Genomic DNA, 19,277 nt, shown 5'->3' on the forward strand with positions numbered 1-19,277 from the left:
ATTAAAGCATTTTAATTATGTATATTTAATAATAATAGAAAATATATTTAACACAATGCTATAAAACATAATTACTATATTTATTTTTAAGAAAAAAAAATATGACCTTACTAGGGAAATACTTAAATTAGGACACAGATAAACTAATTACTAACCAACTTTATCTGCTTAATTGCTTATGCGCTAAGTTAAACGAGAAAGTAAAGATGTATTTTGATAACTGATTAACTCAATGGAAAAAACTAAGAAGGATAAAGAAATGTGTTTTCATATATAGCAAATTACATGTTCAGGTAATTTATAATTATTTCATACACATAGTTTTTTTCTTCATCTGCAACATCTTTATGTTCAAATGTGCCACTAGTATATGTCTTCTGAAGTATCTTTTTAAAAAAATTTTTTCATGTTTATTTATTTTTAAGAGCAAGAGAGACAGAGTGTGAGCAGGGAAGGGGCAGAGGGAGAGGGAGACACAGAATCTGAAGCAGGCTCCAGGCTCTGAGCTGTCAGCACAGAGCCTGACGCGGTGTTCGAACTCACAGAATGTGAGATCATGACCTGAGCCGAAGTTGGACGCTCAACCGACTGAGCCACCCAGGTGCCCCACTTCTGAAGTATCTTTGAGAGGAAGCTCTCCCTTTTAACTAAGGTATTTTACCTCATGTGTTGTATGGGAGAAGATAATAGATTAAAAAAAATTTTTTTAATGTTTATTTATTTTTGAGAGAGAGAAAGGCAGAATGTGGGCGGGAGAGGGGCAGAGAGAGAGAGGGAGACACAGAACCCGAAGCAGGCTCCAGGCTCTAAGCTGTTAGCACAGAGCCCGATATGGGGCTCGAACCCACAAACCACGAGATCGTGACCTGAGCCAAAGTCAGACACTCAACCAACTGAGCTACCCAGGTGCCCCATAATAGATTTTTAATTGGCCCTCACCAAAGATACTGTATGAGGGAACTGTGGTTGGCAAAAATTGACGAAAAACAAGGGAGAAATTAAAACATTTTTGAAATCTTAAAATATTTAATGTTCTATGTCCTGTGGGAATGAATCAGTAGCTACTAGATTGCTTTCTCTCACTTGTAGTTATTTAAAATAGAGTAAATTAGGGGCGCCTGGGTGGCTCAGTCGGTTGGGCGTCCGACTTCGGCTCAGGTCATGATTTCACCGTTCGTGGGTTCGAGCCCCACGTTGGTCTCTGTGCTGACAGCTCAGAGCCTGGAGCCTGCTTCGGATTCTGTGTCTCCCTCTCTGTCTGCTCCTCCCCTGCTCATGCTCTGTCTCTCTCTGTCTCAAAAATAAATAAAAACATTAAAAAATTAAAAAAATATAATAAAATAGAGTAAATCATTGGCAATTCATGATTATGTTTCTAGATATCTATCATAAGCACAAAAGAGTTATTGTCTCCCATAGGTAACTGGACAACTCTGGAAAGAAGCCCTTGGTAAGCTGGAGGAGATCAGTCTGTGAAACTCTCTTCTCTGAGCACAGGAGGCTTACCTCTCGCAGAAAGTGTGCAGACAGGGGAGAACCTTGGGATTCTTGTACCGTTCCAGGCATATACTACAAATCAGAAACTGCTTGTCAATCTGGCGCACCACAGGACTTGGGATGTTGGTGGCTTCACTGGCCATCCTAGACCACTGACATGGGAGGCCGGCTGTCTTTGACCCTGCACGCTGCTGCTGTCAGACAGAAAAATATATAATAACTTGTAAGTGCAAATCAATCATTGGTTCATTCACTACAGACACCGTGTTATGAATACAGGTAGAATTCCATGCCAGTGACCTCAAAATGACCATAACCAACCCTCAATGCTGGATGAGGCATACAGTGAAATGCCTGTTTATTTTGTAAATCAATAAAACGATCACATGTTCACCATGCAAACAAAACAAATTAGAAGACGTATGTTGCACAAAGAGGCATGCCTGCTGGCTTTGCAAGCAGGGGTAACCGAGGGGCCAAATACTTATACAGCTCTGCCTGTTCATGCCTTCATTTATGACTCTATTTGATTCTATACCTACAGTCTTATAAAAGTATAATCTATATCAAATAGAACAGTCTTACTAAGATAAAATGGTTTCCCAACTATTGTACTTGAAGGGGATCAACATGTCACTCCAAAATGTGCCATCTTGGCATAAGGATTATTTTGAGCTGGAGGCACTTGAGAAACAGCAGACACGGTAAGGCAGCTGGTGGTTGGCGAGGGGCATTCTGTCCTCTCCCCCCTGCTTAAAAGCAGGGCATCGATTTCCCATTTTCAAAGGAAATTTTCATTTGTAAAGGTGCCCCACTCTCCCATACCAAAAAGAGGAGACTCTTAATTATCACCAGAGATAGCATGGGAGAGGAGTCTACATAGCAAATCTTACTCAACAACCCTTATGGACCATACATTTCCTGGTCACTTTCCTACAATTTACTGTCCCTAAACCTCCTTTTCCTTTATCTAGCCACTTCTCCACCATTTGTCATCCTTTGTTAAAACAGTATATAAGCCCCCAGGTCCAACTGCCTCTCTGGGTTTTCATTTCTTTTCTGTGAAGCTCCCATGCATGTAAAATTAAAAGTATTGGGGCGCCTGGGTGGCGCAGTCGGTTAAGCGTCTGACTTCAGCCAGGTCACGATCTCGCGGTCCGGGAGTTCCAGCCCCGCGTCAGGCTCTGGGCTGATGGCTCGGAGCCTGGAGCCTGTTTCCGATTCTGTGTCTCCCTCTCTCTCTGCCCCTCCCCCGTTCATGCTCTGTCTCTCTCTGTCCCGAAAATAAATAAACGTTGAAAAAAAAATAAAATAAAAGTATTAAATTAATAAACTTAGAATATTATATATTATGTTGGAAAAATAAACTACCAGTAAAATGTGTACATCCTTTTCTCTTGATAATCTGTCTTTTGTCAGTTTAATTTGCAGTCTTCAGGAACAGAATTGAAGTGTGTTGAGAAAAAGTTTTCCCTCCCCTACATACTGTTAACATGCAAGGATGGAATAATTAGAACTTGTTTAAAAATTTTTTTAACATTTATTTATTTTTGAGAGAGAGAGAGAGAAAGAACATGAGTGGGAAAAGGGGCAGAGAGAGAGGGAGACACAAAATCCAAGTTAGGTTCCAAGCTGTCAGCACAGAGCCCAACGTGGAGCTCGAACTCACCGCCTATGAGATCATGACCTGAGCTGAAGTCGGACGTTTAACCGACTGAGCCACCCGGGTGCTCCAGAATAATTAGAACTTTTTATTAAGACCTTTGTACGTGGTTCAGAGTGTTCTCTTCAGAACTAAAGGTTTATAGATTCTATGCTAAAATGTATTTGCCACAGAGCAGGGACAAAGGCAGATAATTCCTAACATTTTAAGAAATGTCTGTTGGTATTCATGTGTGGGAATCTGAGGGACCTGGTGAAATTAATTAATTCAGAGAAGGTTTCAAAATGTCAGGAATCAGGCCAGAAAAAGAGAATTAGAAGAGGGCAAGAGAGAAAAATGCAGAGGGCCTCCAAGGGAGGGTAAAATTACAACATAAAACACAGCTTCATTTACCACCTTGAAGAACATCTGGCTTCTATTCCAAAAGGGTAAACCAAGGTTAAGCTAAAATTCACTTCTTAATTTTCTAAATATTTGGTAAGGTGTCTACAGCCCCCCAATTCCCAACAGAAACACTCTTTACAAAAAAAAATTGTTAATTTTCAATATGACCCTAGGCAGGAAGTAATATTATTCTCATTCCACAGATTTTTGAAAACCTTGGCTCAGTTAAGAAGTTTGCCAGAATGCAAAACCCATAGCCTGTTCACTCCTTAAACCACCACACCTCCCTTGACTGTGTGCTTTAAGAAGGCTGTATGTACTATAAAAGCTTGGTTTATATATAATATTTTAACTTGGCCTGGGACCTGTGTTTGAAGCTGGGAAATACCATATTTACAGAATCAACAATTCTACAATTTTTAATGGAAATTTTTTTCAAACATGAATGATAGTTCTTCTCTCTCCCCACCAGTTCACCACATTTTTAAAAAGTATGTCAACTTGTAATAAGAAAATTCTATCGGGGAACCTGGGTGGTTCAGTAGATGGAGCATCTGACTCTTGAACTCAACTCAGATCATGACCTCACAGTTTGTGAAATTGAGTCCCAAGTCGTGTTCTGCGCTCTCTCCATCTCTCTCTCTCTCTCTCTCTCTCTCTACCTCTCACCTGCATGTGTGTGCTGTCCCTCAAAATAAATACATAAACATTTAAAAAATTCTACTAGTTATACATAATTGAGTATAGTTACATATAGGACACACCCATATCCCAACTCTATACTTTCTAGATAAGCTCATTAAAGAGCATGATTCATAAACAGACAGAACATTGTGAACCTGCTATACAAGAGTGTCACATCTGAACAGAACTCGCTGCATTAGTTAAAACAGCGTGAGTGTGACATATCTAATTAGCCAGCACTATCTGCTCTCTCTTTCCTAGAATGTCTCCCTAAAGAACTAGAGTAGAGAATGATATTCATTGATTGGATTAAATGTAGCTCATCTCTCAGGAGCTCAAAGTATTGGCACATCATCTGCTTTTCTTAACCACATCCCCATGACATCAGAAAAGGGAAGGAATGGATTTGTCTGTCTTTAAGATAAGGAAACCAAAGCCGAGGGTTTAAATGACTTGCTCAAGGTCACCCAGTAAAATCAGTGAATCAGAAAGCTCAGATTTCAAGTCTTCTGCTTTATCTGATACCTAATCTTAAACAAGATTAACACTTTGTGTGTGTGTGTGTGTGTGTGTGTGTGTGTGTGTGTGTGTGTGTGTGATAAAAATTATGGAGTGCTCACTTCAGCAGCACTAAAATTGAAATGATACAGAAGATTGGCCCAGCCCCTGAGCAAGGATGACACAAAAATTCATGATGTGTTCCATATATATATATTTTCAATTATATCTAAGGGGCACCTGGGTGGCTCAGTTGATGAGCATATGACTCTTGATTTTGGCTCAGGTCATTTTGGCTGAGACCCCTGATCTCAGGGTCGCGGGATCCAGTCCCGCATCAGGGCTCCAAGTTGAGTACAGAGCCTGCTTAAGATTCTCTCTCTCTCTCTCTCTCTCTCTCTCTCTCTCTCTCCCCCTCCCTCCCTCCCTCCCCCTCTGCCACTCTCCCCTGCTCACACTTTCTCTATCTCTAAAACAAATAAATAACTTTTTAAAAAATTATATTGAACTTTTCAGTTAAAATAAGTTAAAAATAATTTTAATTTGAATAGCTTTTGAAAAATTTCATATCCCCCTTTGAAATAACCAGTCATGCTGAGTATTGAAAAAAGTACAGAGAAAACATCACATTGATTTCACTCTTTTTTTTTTAACCTTAGAATTTTAGGGTTTGGGCAAGGAGAAACCATTTGTTTTAATCAAATGGTATGATTGGAGTAAATGAAATTTCTTGAGCTCACATCATTATGTTCTGATGCTGAAATAAAAATATTTCACTCTAATTTTATGATAATTATTGAAGTGGGTGGGAGTAAGTCTTTGTTAGTATTGTTAATTTATATGGTAAATTAAGTTGACTCATTAACAGTAATTTAAAAGCATGACAATATTACAGATCTGTCACAAGCGACCTGTTGAAGACATCTGGATTTTTAGGACTCTCAGAATCAACACAAAAGGCTTCCAAGCCCCAAAGATCCCCAAACCGAGACTTTGCCAGGGTAATGATCATTCCCTGAATATAACTGGATACCCACAATAGAAAGACAATTTGACTACTCCTAAAGGGATAAAGTACCGAGAAAAACGGAGGCACAGAATGTGCTAACAAGCACCACAGAAAGCTTTCCATCAGTCTGAATACGCCGCGAGGAACATACATAAAATGTATACAGCCTTTAAAGTGTCCGGGCACTACCACAGTTTCTGGTTGCTTTGATTAGAAGAGCAATAAATACTTATTTAGATTCTCGGCTGTTCTCCTTTCGCCATCTTGGTTTCTGAAGTGTCAGAGATCCTTCTTACTCGCATGACCAGCAGAAATAAGCACATGATAGTGAAAGAGATCAGCATATAGACCTACTCTTCTCCTGGAGATCTGCAAAACCACTTTCTGGACAGGAGCACCTACCAGCATGCATGGAATGGGCTTTGTCTCTGGAGGAACCCGAATCCTCTTGGATGCAGGAACTAGCACTCTACATACCGACAAAAGGCCAACACAGAGGAAATGACAGAGAAGCGATGGCAAGAAGAGCCGTTTTTTTTTTTTTTTTAATTTTTTAGCTTATTTTGAGAGAGCAAGTGGGGGAGGGGCAGAGAGAGAGAAAGAGAGAGAATCCCAAACAGGCTCCACGTTGTCAGTACAGAGCCCAACTTGGGGCTCGATCTCATGAACCATGAGATCATGACCTGAGCCAAAATCAAGAGTTGGGCTCTTAACTGACCGAGCCACCCAGGCGCTCTAAGAAGGGCCATTTTAAAACTACATAAATAGCCAACATTAGGGTGCTGTTGACATTAACTAGCTATGAGAGCTCTCGCTATGTGGGGAGACTGGCTGAGGCTCCTTGTCAGTGGAAAACCAACAGCAATACTGCTTACAAGAGGGGTTTGGTCCTCCTCTCTACCTCTCTGTTCAATAGCACCTTCTCAATCTGACCATTCTGGTTAAAATTGAAACTTGCCCCCCAGCCCCCAGCACTTGCTATCTCCCGTCCTTGCTCTCTGTCTCTGTAGCAACGGTCACTTTCTGATATAGTATGTAATGTGTTTATCTTGCATATTGTCTCCTCCCCACCTCTCTAGGATGTAAGATTCACGAAGGCAAGGATTGCAGCAGCTAGAAGTGTGCCTCGTACATGATAGACACTCATTATTTCTTTGAATGAACTGAGCAAATAAAGTATAACACGGGAATGGACTCAGTCCCAGTAGCAGAAAAAAGCGGCACTGGCTGACTCAGTACACAATAAACAGCATGGTTGTCATCAGTCATGTGAATGTTTTCATTTGACATCAGACATTACCTGCCTTCCCACGTGATCATCTAATCTTTAGCAACACAAGCCGTCAGCCAGAGGGTAAATATTCAGTGACATACTTAAACACACTCACAAAGGCGGAGCGGGAATTGAGAACCACTGAGGACACATGTGCGCGGAAATACAAAGTCTAAGAAAGTTGACACAAAAATTCCTCGTTAGTGGGGCGTGCCCACTAAACAGCTTTTGTAACAACAATGCAATACGCATGTAACAAAATCCTTGCGCATAGAAACCCCCCCCCCCCCCATCCTAGCATTTCTTCCCTCACGTCACCTCTGGTATTTTTCCTGGCTCACGTCCTCAAATCCCCTAGAACTTGGTGGAAATGACAACCAAGTGGAAAAGAAGAACTTGAGAGAAGAAACAAAAGGGAAATGCCTGGGTCCACAATTCTAGGGTTGGGACCACAACTCCCACCCCAGAGTATACCAGTTAGATCAGATAATGATCCTAACTTTTTATTGCTGACACCAGAGGGGGAAGAGCAGGAAGGGAGGGTAGAAGACAAAAGACAAATTGAAACCACTCTGCTCGAGAAGGGGAGAGAGTTGGGGGAAAACGTGTTGGCTAGGCTAGGAAACACGGTTGGGAAACAGGTCAAGATTCCTTTGGAAAATAAAATTTTAACACGTGATCTGTGGGTAAGAGTCAGCATATTTGATTATATACCATCCTAAAGGCACTAGATTCCACTTCTGTTTAATTTTATGGCATTCCTGGGTTACTGTTTCTCTTTGTTGCCACTTAGCTGGATTAATTTATTAGTATGGTTACATTTTTACTGCCAGTGACAACGACGCAGGCAGGCTAAAATCAGCTTCCCAGGGTGCCTGCGTGGCTCAGGCGGTTAAGTGGTTGACATCAGCTCAGGTGATCTCACGGTTTGGGAGTTCGAGCCCCACATCCGGCTCTCTGCTTCAGCCTGGTGGAGCCTGCTTCAGATCCTCTGTCTCCCTCTCTCTCCCTGCCCCTCCCTCTCCCTCCCTCAAAAATAAATAACATTTTAAAAACAGAAAGTAGTACATTCTGAATTATTAAAAAATAAAAATAAAAAATAAAATCAGCTTCCCAAGAAGTTAAAAATTTTTCTGGCGCGTTTACAGAAAGAAAATCTCGAACTATTAGGATTATCTATAACTCACAATGTTCTATCTTTTACCTGCCAGGACAGATGGTACCTAGAGCTCAAGGCACAGGTTAAAACATGACTAAAGAAACAAAGTATTTTTAGTTTTTAAAATTTATGAGCATATTTTTATTCACCTGCAACTGAATTTGCATTGTTACAGAGGACTTAACCAGAAGAAAGAAAAGAGGACAATCTTCAGTGAAATTAAAACAGGGTGACCTATTTCCAGATAAATCAAGCCTCCCAAATGGGCCATTTTGTAAATTAGAAGGCCAGATGCAATATCTTTTCTGATAGTACATGCATGAGCGCGTGTGTTTGGGGGTGAGTGGGTGTGTATTCCAGAAGCCATTCACTTTAACTTCTGTCTGCAGGCAAGGATGTGCCCAAGCTTTCCAAAGGTTCTTATCATTTCCAGGGTCCAATGTATGACAGCTTCCCAAGGTCGCTGGGTTTTACCACACGGAAATTGATTTATGCCAAGCCCCCAACTCATCTTTAGAATATTTATGCCTATTTCCTCTACCTCTTAGTATAGATAACTATTTGTCTTTGCCTTCTTCATAGACATCCTCACCTTTTACGATGCAATTAAGTCGGTTCTTAAGATTTGCTTTGGGTTTTCTAAGGTACAGAAAGCTGGGTCTGTGTGATTGAGTGTTAAGTGGTCAGGCTGATTAACACTCATCCACAGTGCCCTGGGACAGTCAGGATGAGTGGGGTTTCCTCTCCCCACATCCATCACCTTGCCAAGACTCTTTCCTTGCTTTCCTTTGGGACTACAAGGAGGTTGCATATTCTGGGACCACAAAAAAGACAGAGGAAGGCCAAGGCCCTAAACTCTGGAAATTGGGCAAGGTTAGCAAGAAGGGGGAGGAGAAATTTCTTCTACATCAGAACTTCAAAAGACATAGGCCTGTGCAACAGCAAATCCCCTTTTGTCCCTGGTGGATAGGAAGTGCGTTATTTAATTCTGTTGCTGATTAGAATAAATGTTTACCTTAATAAGTTTTCAAGAAGAATAATGAAAAGCACTTAATGGAGGAATGGAGGTGACTGAGAACATGAAGGCAGAAGAGGGTAAAGTAAAAGAGGGTAGAAAGACTAGCACGCAGAAAGCAGTAATGAAGGTTCCTTCCAAGGTGCTGTTTGAATAACTACACTGGGCTCATTTTTTTCCCTCAGTATCTGGTTTAACCTAAACCTTCAAATTCTAGGAGGAAACCTGATCTGTTCATTTCAGACAACCTGCACAATAAAAATATTCAGAGAACTCTAATAGCCAGCCCCATTATAGGACAAATTCTATTCTGACACTCAAATCCTTACATAAGTAATAAAGGGCACAGATGGCACCAGACATTTTCAAAAAAACAATTACAGGTGTGTGCAAATTATAATTATGCCGTAGTTAGAAGTAATTCAGTCACATTTTTTAAAGAAAAAAAACCTATGAGAGTAAATAATTTGGCAGCCAATTTTTTAAAGTGTAAAAGTATTTCTCCTCCATACATTTCAATAATACATTCAAATGTTTTGTTAAAGTCTTAGCTTTATCAGAGAGATGATGAAAAAAAGCGCAATGGAGTCTTAAAAATTAAGCTTAGGTTAAATTTTTAAAAATTGCTACACATTTAGAATTTCTTCGACTTAAAGATAGATACAAGAAAGTCATAACTTTGGAGTAATTAATGTCTCCAAATATCCAAATGAAGGACGTTTTCAATTTTCAGTAAGACAAAGAATGAGTGTTTTTGCTTATTTCACAAGCAAAAAAATCCACGAAGCTTTTTTCATGTAAGTAAAAAAAAAAGTCATCTCAGGATTATAACATCAACTCTGGTGAAAAATATGTATAGATTTCATTCTCCATTTTTAAAATATATGGAATATATCCTGGATTCCTATTTCTCCAAACAGGCACATTGTATCAGAGAACATTTGTACATTCAGTCCTATTTTAACCTTTCCAATGCAAATCACTTGGGTCTTTCTAGGAGAAAACTGGAAAGAAACACTTAGAGGTTTAGGATAGGCCACGACTCAACGTCTCTGTAACAAAAAGCTGCTTTCTCATACCACAGCACACATGAAACTTCTCATTGTGTGCTTGCTCGCTCGGGAGGGGCGTGCATTATTTAACATTAACAGACGGTTAGGACCGGGGCTGCTGAAGCGTCTGCCTGAAAATAATGAAAGACACCAGAAAATAGGTTCACGCTAAGCAGAACTGAATCCTAATACTTAAGAAATCAATTGAAGAATCTGGACAAACAAATGGCTCTCCTTACATATTCTAATCTAAAAAAATAACAAAAACCTCTAACAATTATTCACGAAGAATAAAACTGCAGTAATACGATCTAAGCCAAAGAAACAAACTAATAATTTTAAAAATGCTTCATTCTGAATCCAGATCTGCTCCTGAAAGCAATGATATTGAATCTATCTTAAGACAGATACCATTTTACCTTTTGGTTCAGAAATCCACTTATTAATATTTAATATTTAGCTTAAAATAAATAGCCTTCCTACTTGCTTTCCTATCCTCCCAAAATAAGGAATAATGAAAGGGTGGGGCACACTAGTAGAGAAAGCTGTCAGAATAATCGTAGCCACCGTTTCAGGAAGCAAATCTAAGGTCCAACCCAAGGATTTTTTTTTCCCCCCTGTGTAAAGCTACCATTGAACTCCACCCAGATTTGAGTCTACTTCAAAGGCAGGCCAAAAAAAAAAAAAAAAAAAAATGTTAAAAAAGAAAAAAAGCCCAAATCATTTTCTGCATATTTGCTGATTATCAATGGCATTTAGAATTCAGAGGGTCGAATCATGCATTATGAATGAATGGGTTTCCAATGGTAACTGGGAACTCAACCCCAGGGTTCTCCAACAGAGGACCGAGTGGGGGAAGGGTTGAATGGTTCATTCTCCTCCACCCTGGGGTATGGAGGAAGGAATCCAGCAACTTAAATACTTCATCCCCATCTTCGCACCCAACAGAGAAATGCCGGGAGGGAAATATTTTATTTAAAATAAGCTGAATACACATTAAAATTGAGGACTAGTAAAGATAAAAATCCAGTCAGATCACATTAGGAACTTGATAAGAAAGAAAATCTTGCATGCCTCTCTCCCTATTCTGGTTAATTTGGTGCCTTTGTTTAAGCAAAGAATGGGTCTCCCTCTATCTGATAGTTACAGAGCATGCAGCATCACCAAGAGAGAGAAGGGAGAAAAAAAGAAAAAGAAAAAAAGAAAAAGCCAGAGCAGAGAGAGAGAGCAGGAGAAATCAGCTATCCACCTGGCATAATACTCAGCAATCAGAACATTTAGGACCTACCCATTTCTGCAGACAGACTAATCAACGAGGCAAAGAATTAAATCCTCCCAAGCCTGTCGCTGCAGCTCCGCGGCAATCCAAAAGAACAATGCACATTCTGCTAACCTCCCAAGTTTGGAAGCACCATGCAAAGAAACTGGTTAAAATTCCCTACCATGCAGTGCAGCCATCATCAGAAGCCCAGCATATCTTCTGCTCTATGTAGTGATGTGCCAGTTCATGAACAGAACAGAGAAGAAAAATGGAGGAAAAGAGAGAAGGCTCAGGAAAGTCGGCAGGAATGTTTCTGGGTCATTAACAAGTGGGAGACCCCTTTCGGTATTCAAACCAATCAATCTTTATCTTACAGGACATCTTTTTCTCACTCAGCGTCTGTTGAAAAGACTGCAGCAAACCAAGCAAGGGATTATGGGATAGGGATGCAGCAGCGAGCTGCAATGAGATTCGCGGGTGGCTTGCTTTCCCCTCTGAGTCAGCAGTCAGCTGTTTCCACGCTCTCGTGCAGGGCCGCGGAGGTCCCTCGCCGGAATGTGGCCGCGCGGCTAGCCCGGGGAGAGCCCCCGGCGCGCGTCTCCCGGCGCCACGCAGCCCGGACAGGCACCGAGTTACAAATCGGAAAGGGGGTGTGCTGATAAGCAAAAGGGGGATGCGGTGAGAATAGATCCTAGAAGGAAAACTAGGTATACGATGCCTCAGTTCAAATTTAGAGGAGTGTTTTCGGTGGGTGTGAGAGCATACAGTCACTTCCTTTCGTTAGGGAAAACATACTGTTCCCTTAGATTTTAAGTAGCTTGAAACACAAAGGTAAACTTATAAATATGCAAAACAGCCGAGTTCAACAAGCATCAACTAACTTTTCCCCTCTTGGTATCTACCCAGAAAAGGGTCTATAAAACACAGTCCCTCCAAGTCAAATAATGCAAATGCCATTCCTGTTTTTTGTGGTCCTAATCATTCAGACAAAAACCATGTAGTATATTTATTTGCTTCAGGGGTGAACAGAGCCTGCTGTTTTTCTGATGATGGGAACGTTTCAGTTAAGGGTTGAGAAACTCGGCAAACCTTGCACACCTATATACCTTGATTTCCTATTAGACGACTGAACTTTTTTTTAGTTTTCATAACATAAAAATGATCAAGTAGCCATAGAAAAACAATTAGATCCTACTACAAATAATACTTTAGAATTAAAAAAATTTACATATCATAACGGAATTTACAATCATTCCCTTTTCTACAGTAGGGGAGGCAGGGAACCATACTGCATTATATCCTTTGCTGAGTTACTAGTTTAAAAGTGGACATGAGGGGTGCCTGGGTGGCTCAGTTGGTTAAGCGTCTGACTTCAGCACAGGTCATGATTGTGGTTAGTGAGTTAGAGCCCTGCGTCAGGCTCTGTGCAGACAGCTCAGAGCCTGGAGCCTGCTTTGGATTCTGTGTCTCCCTCTCTCTGCCCTTTCCTTGCTCACGCTCCATAGCTCTCTCTCTTTCTCTCTCTCTCTCTCTCTCTCAAAAATAAATAAACATTAAAAAAATTTTAAATTGGACATGAAACCTTTTATTTAAATAAAGTTGTTAATTCACACATTTGATTACATTAATATTCATCGCATCCTTTCCATGCAGTCAGGCATTGCATTGAGCCCTGTCATGGGGCACTCAGCTCTACAGAGCAGTGATGATTACCATCAAAGGTGTGGGTGAGTGAGTGTCAGTATCCAGTGAAATAGACCCCAGACATGCCAATTTTGCCATGCTATTTCAGGTGGTACACAATTCTCAAAAGCCCAGGTTAACACCCTACTTTACAAGTTTTTTTTTTTTTAATGGCTTTGAGATATTCACATACCATATAATTCATCCATTTAAACTGTACAAGTCAATGGCTTTTAGTATTTTCACAGATGTGGGCAACCAACAGCACAGCCAGTTTTAGAACATTTTCATCATCTCCAAAAGAAACCCTGTGCCCTTTAGCTATCACCCTCTACCTTCCCACCCCCCACAGTCTTAAGCAACCATTAATATACTCTCTGTCTCTATAGATTTCCCTCTATAGATTCTGGTCATGAATGGAATCATATAATATGTGGTCTTAGGTATCTGGCCTTTTTCACTCAGCATAATGTTTTCAGTGTTTATCCGTACAATAGCATGTGACAGTATTCTGTTCCTTCTTATGGTAGAAAAACATTTCATCGTATGGATATAGCATGTTTTATTTATCCATCTGTCAGTTGATGGTCACTTGGGTTGTTTCCACTTTTTGGCTGTTATGAACAATGCTGCTATAAACATTCCCGTACAGGTGTTTGGGTGGACATATGTTCTGGTTTAGAAGTTTAATTTAATTAGAACCAACCCCTCAAACTACAGGCAGGCTACCCCCACTCCATTTTACCATGTCCTCTTCCTAAGACAGTCCCTCACAAAGGAGCCCGACTTGGTGCTGCTGCTGGCCTGTCTGAAGCCAAATGCACTGAATGCTGACTTCTCTTGCAGCACATCCTCCTGGCCTCTCTCCTTTTCCTCCACTCAACCCAAACTCTGGGGCATACAACTGGAGGGAGTCTCTCTTCTCAGAAGATAGTGGGAAAGTGGGAGAGATCCTTAGTCTTCTGGCTGGGGTTGCAGTCACGGAAGGTTCACTTACTCATTCGATCATTCATTCCAATAAATACTTATTGAATGTCTAGTGTGCACCAGGCACTGAGTAGGCATGAGGATACAGAGAAAAATGTAACTGTTTCTCAGCCCTCAGGAAGGTTGAAATCTAGTGTGGAAGACTGATTAATAAGCAGGCAATTGCAACACGGAGTGGTAGGTGCTTTGACAGCAGAGGGAGTGGAGGGCTCTGGGAGCCCACAGGAGGGACAGGCTGGGGCAGGGAGGCATGGGTTACATTACAGGCATAGAGCACAGCACAGGCAAAGGCTTGGAGGCAAGAGATGGCTCACAGGAATTGAGAGTGGTAGTTTAGTGTGGCTAGAGCCTCGGGTGAAGGTAGAATAAATGAGGGTCATGTATGTTTTTGATGTTTTACTTGGAATTGAGAATATCTCTTTCTTGGAAACAGCATTCCTTAGGACAGGTGGGTTTCCGAATAGCTTCATCACCATGATTTAAGTACTGTATGGGTGAATGGGTTTGGAGGACCCAGTCTGCAGCCTAACAGACTATAATATTGTTTATTATAGGAAAACACAGCCTCATTTTTAGTGCATGTCTTGGCAAATGAATACAACCCTTTACAAGCTGGGCCTTGCGTTACCACGGGATGGGTTAGCAGGCCACAGCAGCTCCTCCTTGGCACTCCCTGGCAAGCAACAGGTAGACAGATGGTGGTGGTAGTGGCTGTTGGTATATAGTGGCTCAGTTCCTTTCCGAGTTATATTGAGGCGTCACACAACTACACCGTAAGGCTTCGAGAGCAGAGAAGCACCTCAACTCTTTGGGATGGAGACGGCTGCACACCTCACTGACTTCTTAGAGGCATCTTGCCCCTCCTCACTGTTTTCCTCCAGTTGAATAGACATTAGTGAGTTAACTGTCATCAGCCAACTTGGGATGTACACTAAGGAAGTATACAGACAGTGCCTATAAAAAGAACAGATGCCTGCTAACTAAACTTGGGTTTGGCAAGATTCTGGGAGACAGAGATCCAAAATGTACTGACCATGTATTACGTGCCAAGTTCAATCCAAAGCCCTTCATACATGGTCTACCTATCTCTGATCAAGGAAATTTTCCTAGAAAGTAAACTCCTTAGGATGACATATAAGGCCATTCATGATGTGGCCTCTGCCTTCCTCGTTTTTCTCCACCTGTCCTCCCCAGTCATACTCTAATTCTTAAGACATGCCACCATGCATTTTTTACCAGTGGCTCTCAACTAGGCAATGATACCCGCCTCCCCCCCCCCCCCCCCCGCCTCCATGAAGTGGTGGGGTATGCATTTGGAAATGTGAAGAGGCATTTTTGGCTGTCATATTGATTGTGTGCTTGGGGAGTACGCAGGTACTACTGACAGTTAGTGCCTGGGGGCAGGGATGCCAAACATTTTCCAATACCTGGGAAAATTTCATACGAGTACATTTATATTTATCCTCTAACATTACCAATAGCACTCGTTATAGAAACACTAATCTCTAGGCTCACATTCCATTTGTTCTGCTGGGAATGTTATCCTCTCCTGACTCCTTCCTCTGTTTAACTCCTTCGAATTCTTCATACCTCAGTAAAGACACTACCTATTTTAAGAAGGATTCTCTGACTCCTCCTCCAATCCCAACCCCTCCCCGCCCCACCCCCGGTCTAGATTGGGTGTCACCCCTATGTGCTCCATAGCATTCTTTGCTGAGAACTATGGCTCCGTATTTTACCTCCAACTCCCCAGCCCCTAGTGCAGTGCCTATCACACAGTAGGTGCCCAGTGAGGAGATGTAGAATGACAAAAGTCCTTCCAGAAATGAATGAGTAACATAACATGATATAAAGGTAAATGTTCATCTCTGAATTGAAAAATAGTTGGAGCATTAGGGAGAGACAATTCTTCATATCTGATTGACGGTTTATAGTTTAGAAAGCACCTTCGTAGTACATTTTCTCTTTGGTCTGCAGTGAAATCTAGAAACAGAGCAGGCATCATTATTAGAGTGGAAACTGAGATTCAGAAAGGTTACGCGACCAGGCCAGGGTGTTACAACAATTGTTTCGTAGAGGTGACCTGGACTTCGGCAGGCTCAAGCTCCCTCCAAAGACTCTCAGGGAAGATCCTTCCTTGTGTCTCCCAGTTTCTAGTAGTCCCAGGTGTTCCTTGGCTTGCAGGGGCATCACTCCAGCCTCTACTGCCACTGTCACATGTCTGTCTTCTCCCTGTGCATCTCTGGGTCTTTACATGGAGTTTCCCTCTCTGTGTCTCTCTTTTTTCTTCTTAAAGGACCCCCACCCACGTAAAGTATGACCTCATCTTAACTTGACTACATCTGCAAAGTCTCTATTTCCAAGGTCATGGTCACAGGTACAGGGTTAGGGACTTCGGCCTATCTTTCTGAGAGACAGAATTCAACCCACAACACCTACCATGGGTAAAAAGTTAACATGAGGCCTGGGCTGAGGCAGGCCTGCCTGAGAATGGCCTGATTTGCCCACAGCAGTGTTCCTCTGAAAACACTACAGTTAAGAAAAATGGGGAATGTTATGTGTGCTTCGTCTGTGGTGTGTACCAGTAAGACTGTGGGGTGGCTACATAAGTACGATGGCAGAAAAGATTGGTAGGGAAAAGGGGCTCTGACCGCTGTGTGTCGTAACCCCCACACACCTTGGGTCTCCTCCCTGGTACATACCTTAAGTGGGTAAGGGGGCAGAGGAAGCTGCTGGGTCGCCAGTGGGATAAAGGTGCCATTATCTCCTGCTGTATATTTTGTGTCAATGTTTCCTAACCATAAATTCAGATTAAAACTATTTGTGCCTTGTGAGTCTGACTGGCAGCCGGAACCCACAACCACAGCTGTGCTGCTGGCCTACCCAGTCTGAATTCCTTGTCATTGATCTTCCCAAGCCCCCTCACAGCCCGAAGGTGTCCTTTATGGGGAAGCCTGAGGCGAAACACAAGGCCCTGCCATGCACTGATACAACAAACTTCCCAGCGCCACACTACCCCTTATTCTTTGTCTTGCTCTGACTCTAGCAAAAACTAAAAGCAAAAAGAAGCAAACAAAACACTTGCTCTGCCACTATCCGGCCTGGATAATTCAAAGTTGCCTCTAGCTGTCCTGAGCATGCCTGGAAGATAACCTCCCAGTCTTCACTGGATTCCTAATTACATTAATGTCCACACTGATGAGCACATCAGTATCAAGTGTTGTTTTTCCCTCCAGCGGAGTTTCATGATCACACTTTTCATTTTGACAATTAAATTCAAGGCGGTGCCAAGTTCCTGCGTGCTTCGGTGGTTTACCATGTTTAATTAATCAGTGCAGTGGCTCGGACTGGCAGGTTGGGATTGAGTTAGAGTCGGGGATTCTGTACTGCAAACGTCCCTCGGTGACAGCCGGCTGAGGCCCGGCCGGCCGGGACCTGAGCCGCGCGGGGGCAGAGCCCAGATGACCGCGCGGGGCGCCCGCCGGTGGCTGACGTGGGGGCGCCGCTACTCATGCCCCGGTAGGCGCTTTCTCCCTTCTTCCATCGCTTCCTCTCTGTCCCTTAAAATGGATTGTGTGCAAACCAGCATGTAGTGCCCAGGAAACCTGAGATATGCTTCTATCTGTTGACCAGATGATGCCACGTCTAGGCCTCTATTTCAAGGTAACAATCGCAGACACCGGCCTGTCTCAGACGGCCCGGGCTTCCCAGGCCGGGCGGAGCCCCGCGAGCATTCTCCGCACCCTCGCCGCCGCCCGCTGTGGTCTCTATGGCAACAGGCTCCACCCCCAGGGCGCCGAGCCCCGCCCCCGCCGAAGAAAAGCCATCGGCCTTCCCCACCCAGGAGTCCGCAGCTCTGCTTGCATTTTGAATCTCTCTTTTTTCCCTTCTCTGTAGGTTTCCTTTTCTAACCTTACTTCTCACCGGGGAACAGGACCACTCTGTAAAAATAACTGATTCAAGTGCTGCCGATGGGAGAGCCGAGGGAGGGGAGTCGAGCCTGCAATAAAAGCTGGGAGCTGCGGGGATCGCCCTGGCCTGACTCCTCCCCCCAGCAGTGTGGGTGCTCCAACTGTGGCGGTTCCCATTTCCTGGGACTGTGGCTCTCTGGCCTTCCAGTCCTCCTGCGCTAATGTGACCTTGGTGCTACGGAGTTAGATGGGACTTTCTCCTGTTGACACACCTGCCTTCATGAGGACTTCTAGAGCTCAGTGCTTTAGCTCGGAGGGTGATACTAAAGTAGGAGCCTGGGCGCCCTGGCGGAGAGAGGTAATCTGAGGATAGAGGAGCTTGACATCACCGGCAGAAGGCTGCCTCCCCCACTCATGTAATCAGGAGAGAGTATTTTTCTAAGCAGTGTGCGTGGCACGACGCCACACCGGTCACATATCCGGATATTAGAATCCAACTACCACGATGCTGTAATTAAGGCACACAGGCCCTGGAGAGGCATCTGTATTTGCTCTATGTTCGGGTTGCTCACTGCCTCCGTAAGCTTATTTGTAAAGTATCATCTCAGAAGGCTGTCCTGGTGGTTAAATGGTATAGTATCCAAGTGTCTTAGCACTGCGCTTAACACGCAGCAGTCTCAAGTACTATAATCAGAAGCTGTGTGGTGCAGTGTAGAGTATGGACCCTAGTGTCGAGGTGGGTGTGAATCCTGGCTCTGACTTATGACTCTGAGTAAGTAACTTAACATCTCTGTGCCTCCATTTCTTCACCATATAATGGGCACAGTAACCTACTTCAGAGTGTAATCATGATGATTAAATGATTTAGTCTATTAAGAGAACCTACCACAGTGCCCAATACATAGTAACAGTCAATACATGTATTACTATGGTTGTAGCACTAGTAGATTTGCCACTACTAGAGTTATAGGTTCTTTTAGGAATCACTAATGATTTACTTTTGTCTTCCTAGAGCCTGGCTCATGTAGGGGTTCAGTAAACATTTATTTTTTGGATGAATGAATAAACTAATTAACATCCTACTCCCCATTAATTCTTTTCCTCTGCCAAATAAAATAAAATCAACACATGAGAGTGGGCAGAGTCATGCAAAGTCAGAAAAGATGTATCTATACACTGTTATCACACTCGGCTGGACACA

The 19,277-nt window shown here is 42.7% G+C and overlaps 1 protein-coding gene and 1 pseudogene across 10 annotated transcripts in view; one reads left to right on the forward strand and one right to left on the reverse strand.

Annotated features, from left to right (window-relative positions):
* TRIM2 (tripartite motif containing 2) overlaps nt 1-19,277 on the reverse strand; it is a 119,631-nt gene that overhangs the window by 53,782 nt on the left and 46,572 nt on the right. For 5 of the 10 annotated variants that reach the window (XM_019828831.3, XM_011281615.4, XM_023252759.2 and 2 more), the window contains exon 2: nt 1,507-1,691. In XM_019828831.3, coding sequence (XP_019684390.1) covers nt 1,507-1,691 — 185 coding nt within the window. Of the gene's footprint in view, nt 1-1,506; nt 1,692-11,676; nt 11,929-19,277 lie in introns of those variants that run through there. The other 5 variants (XM_019828832.3, XM_023252757.2, XM_023252758.2 and 2 more) reach the window with 3 other exon arrangements.
* On the forward strand, nt 4,841-4,939 carry LOC111560313 (annotated as a pseudogene).

This window comes from Felis catus, chromosome B1 (assembly GCF_018350175.1).
Source record: "Felis catus isolate Fca126 chromosome B1, F.catus_Fca126_mat1.0, whole genome shotgun sequence".
NCBI classification, from domain to species: domain Eukaryota; kingdom Metazoa; phylum Chordata; class Mammalia; order Carnivora; family Felidae; genus Felis; species Felis catus.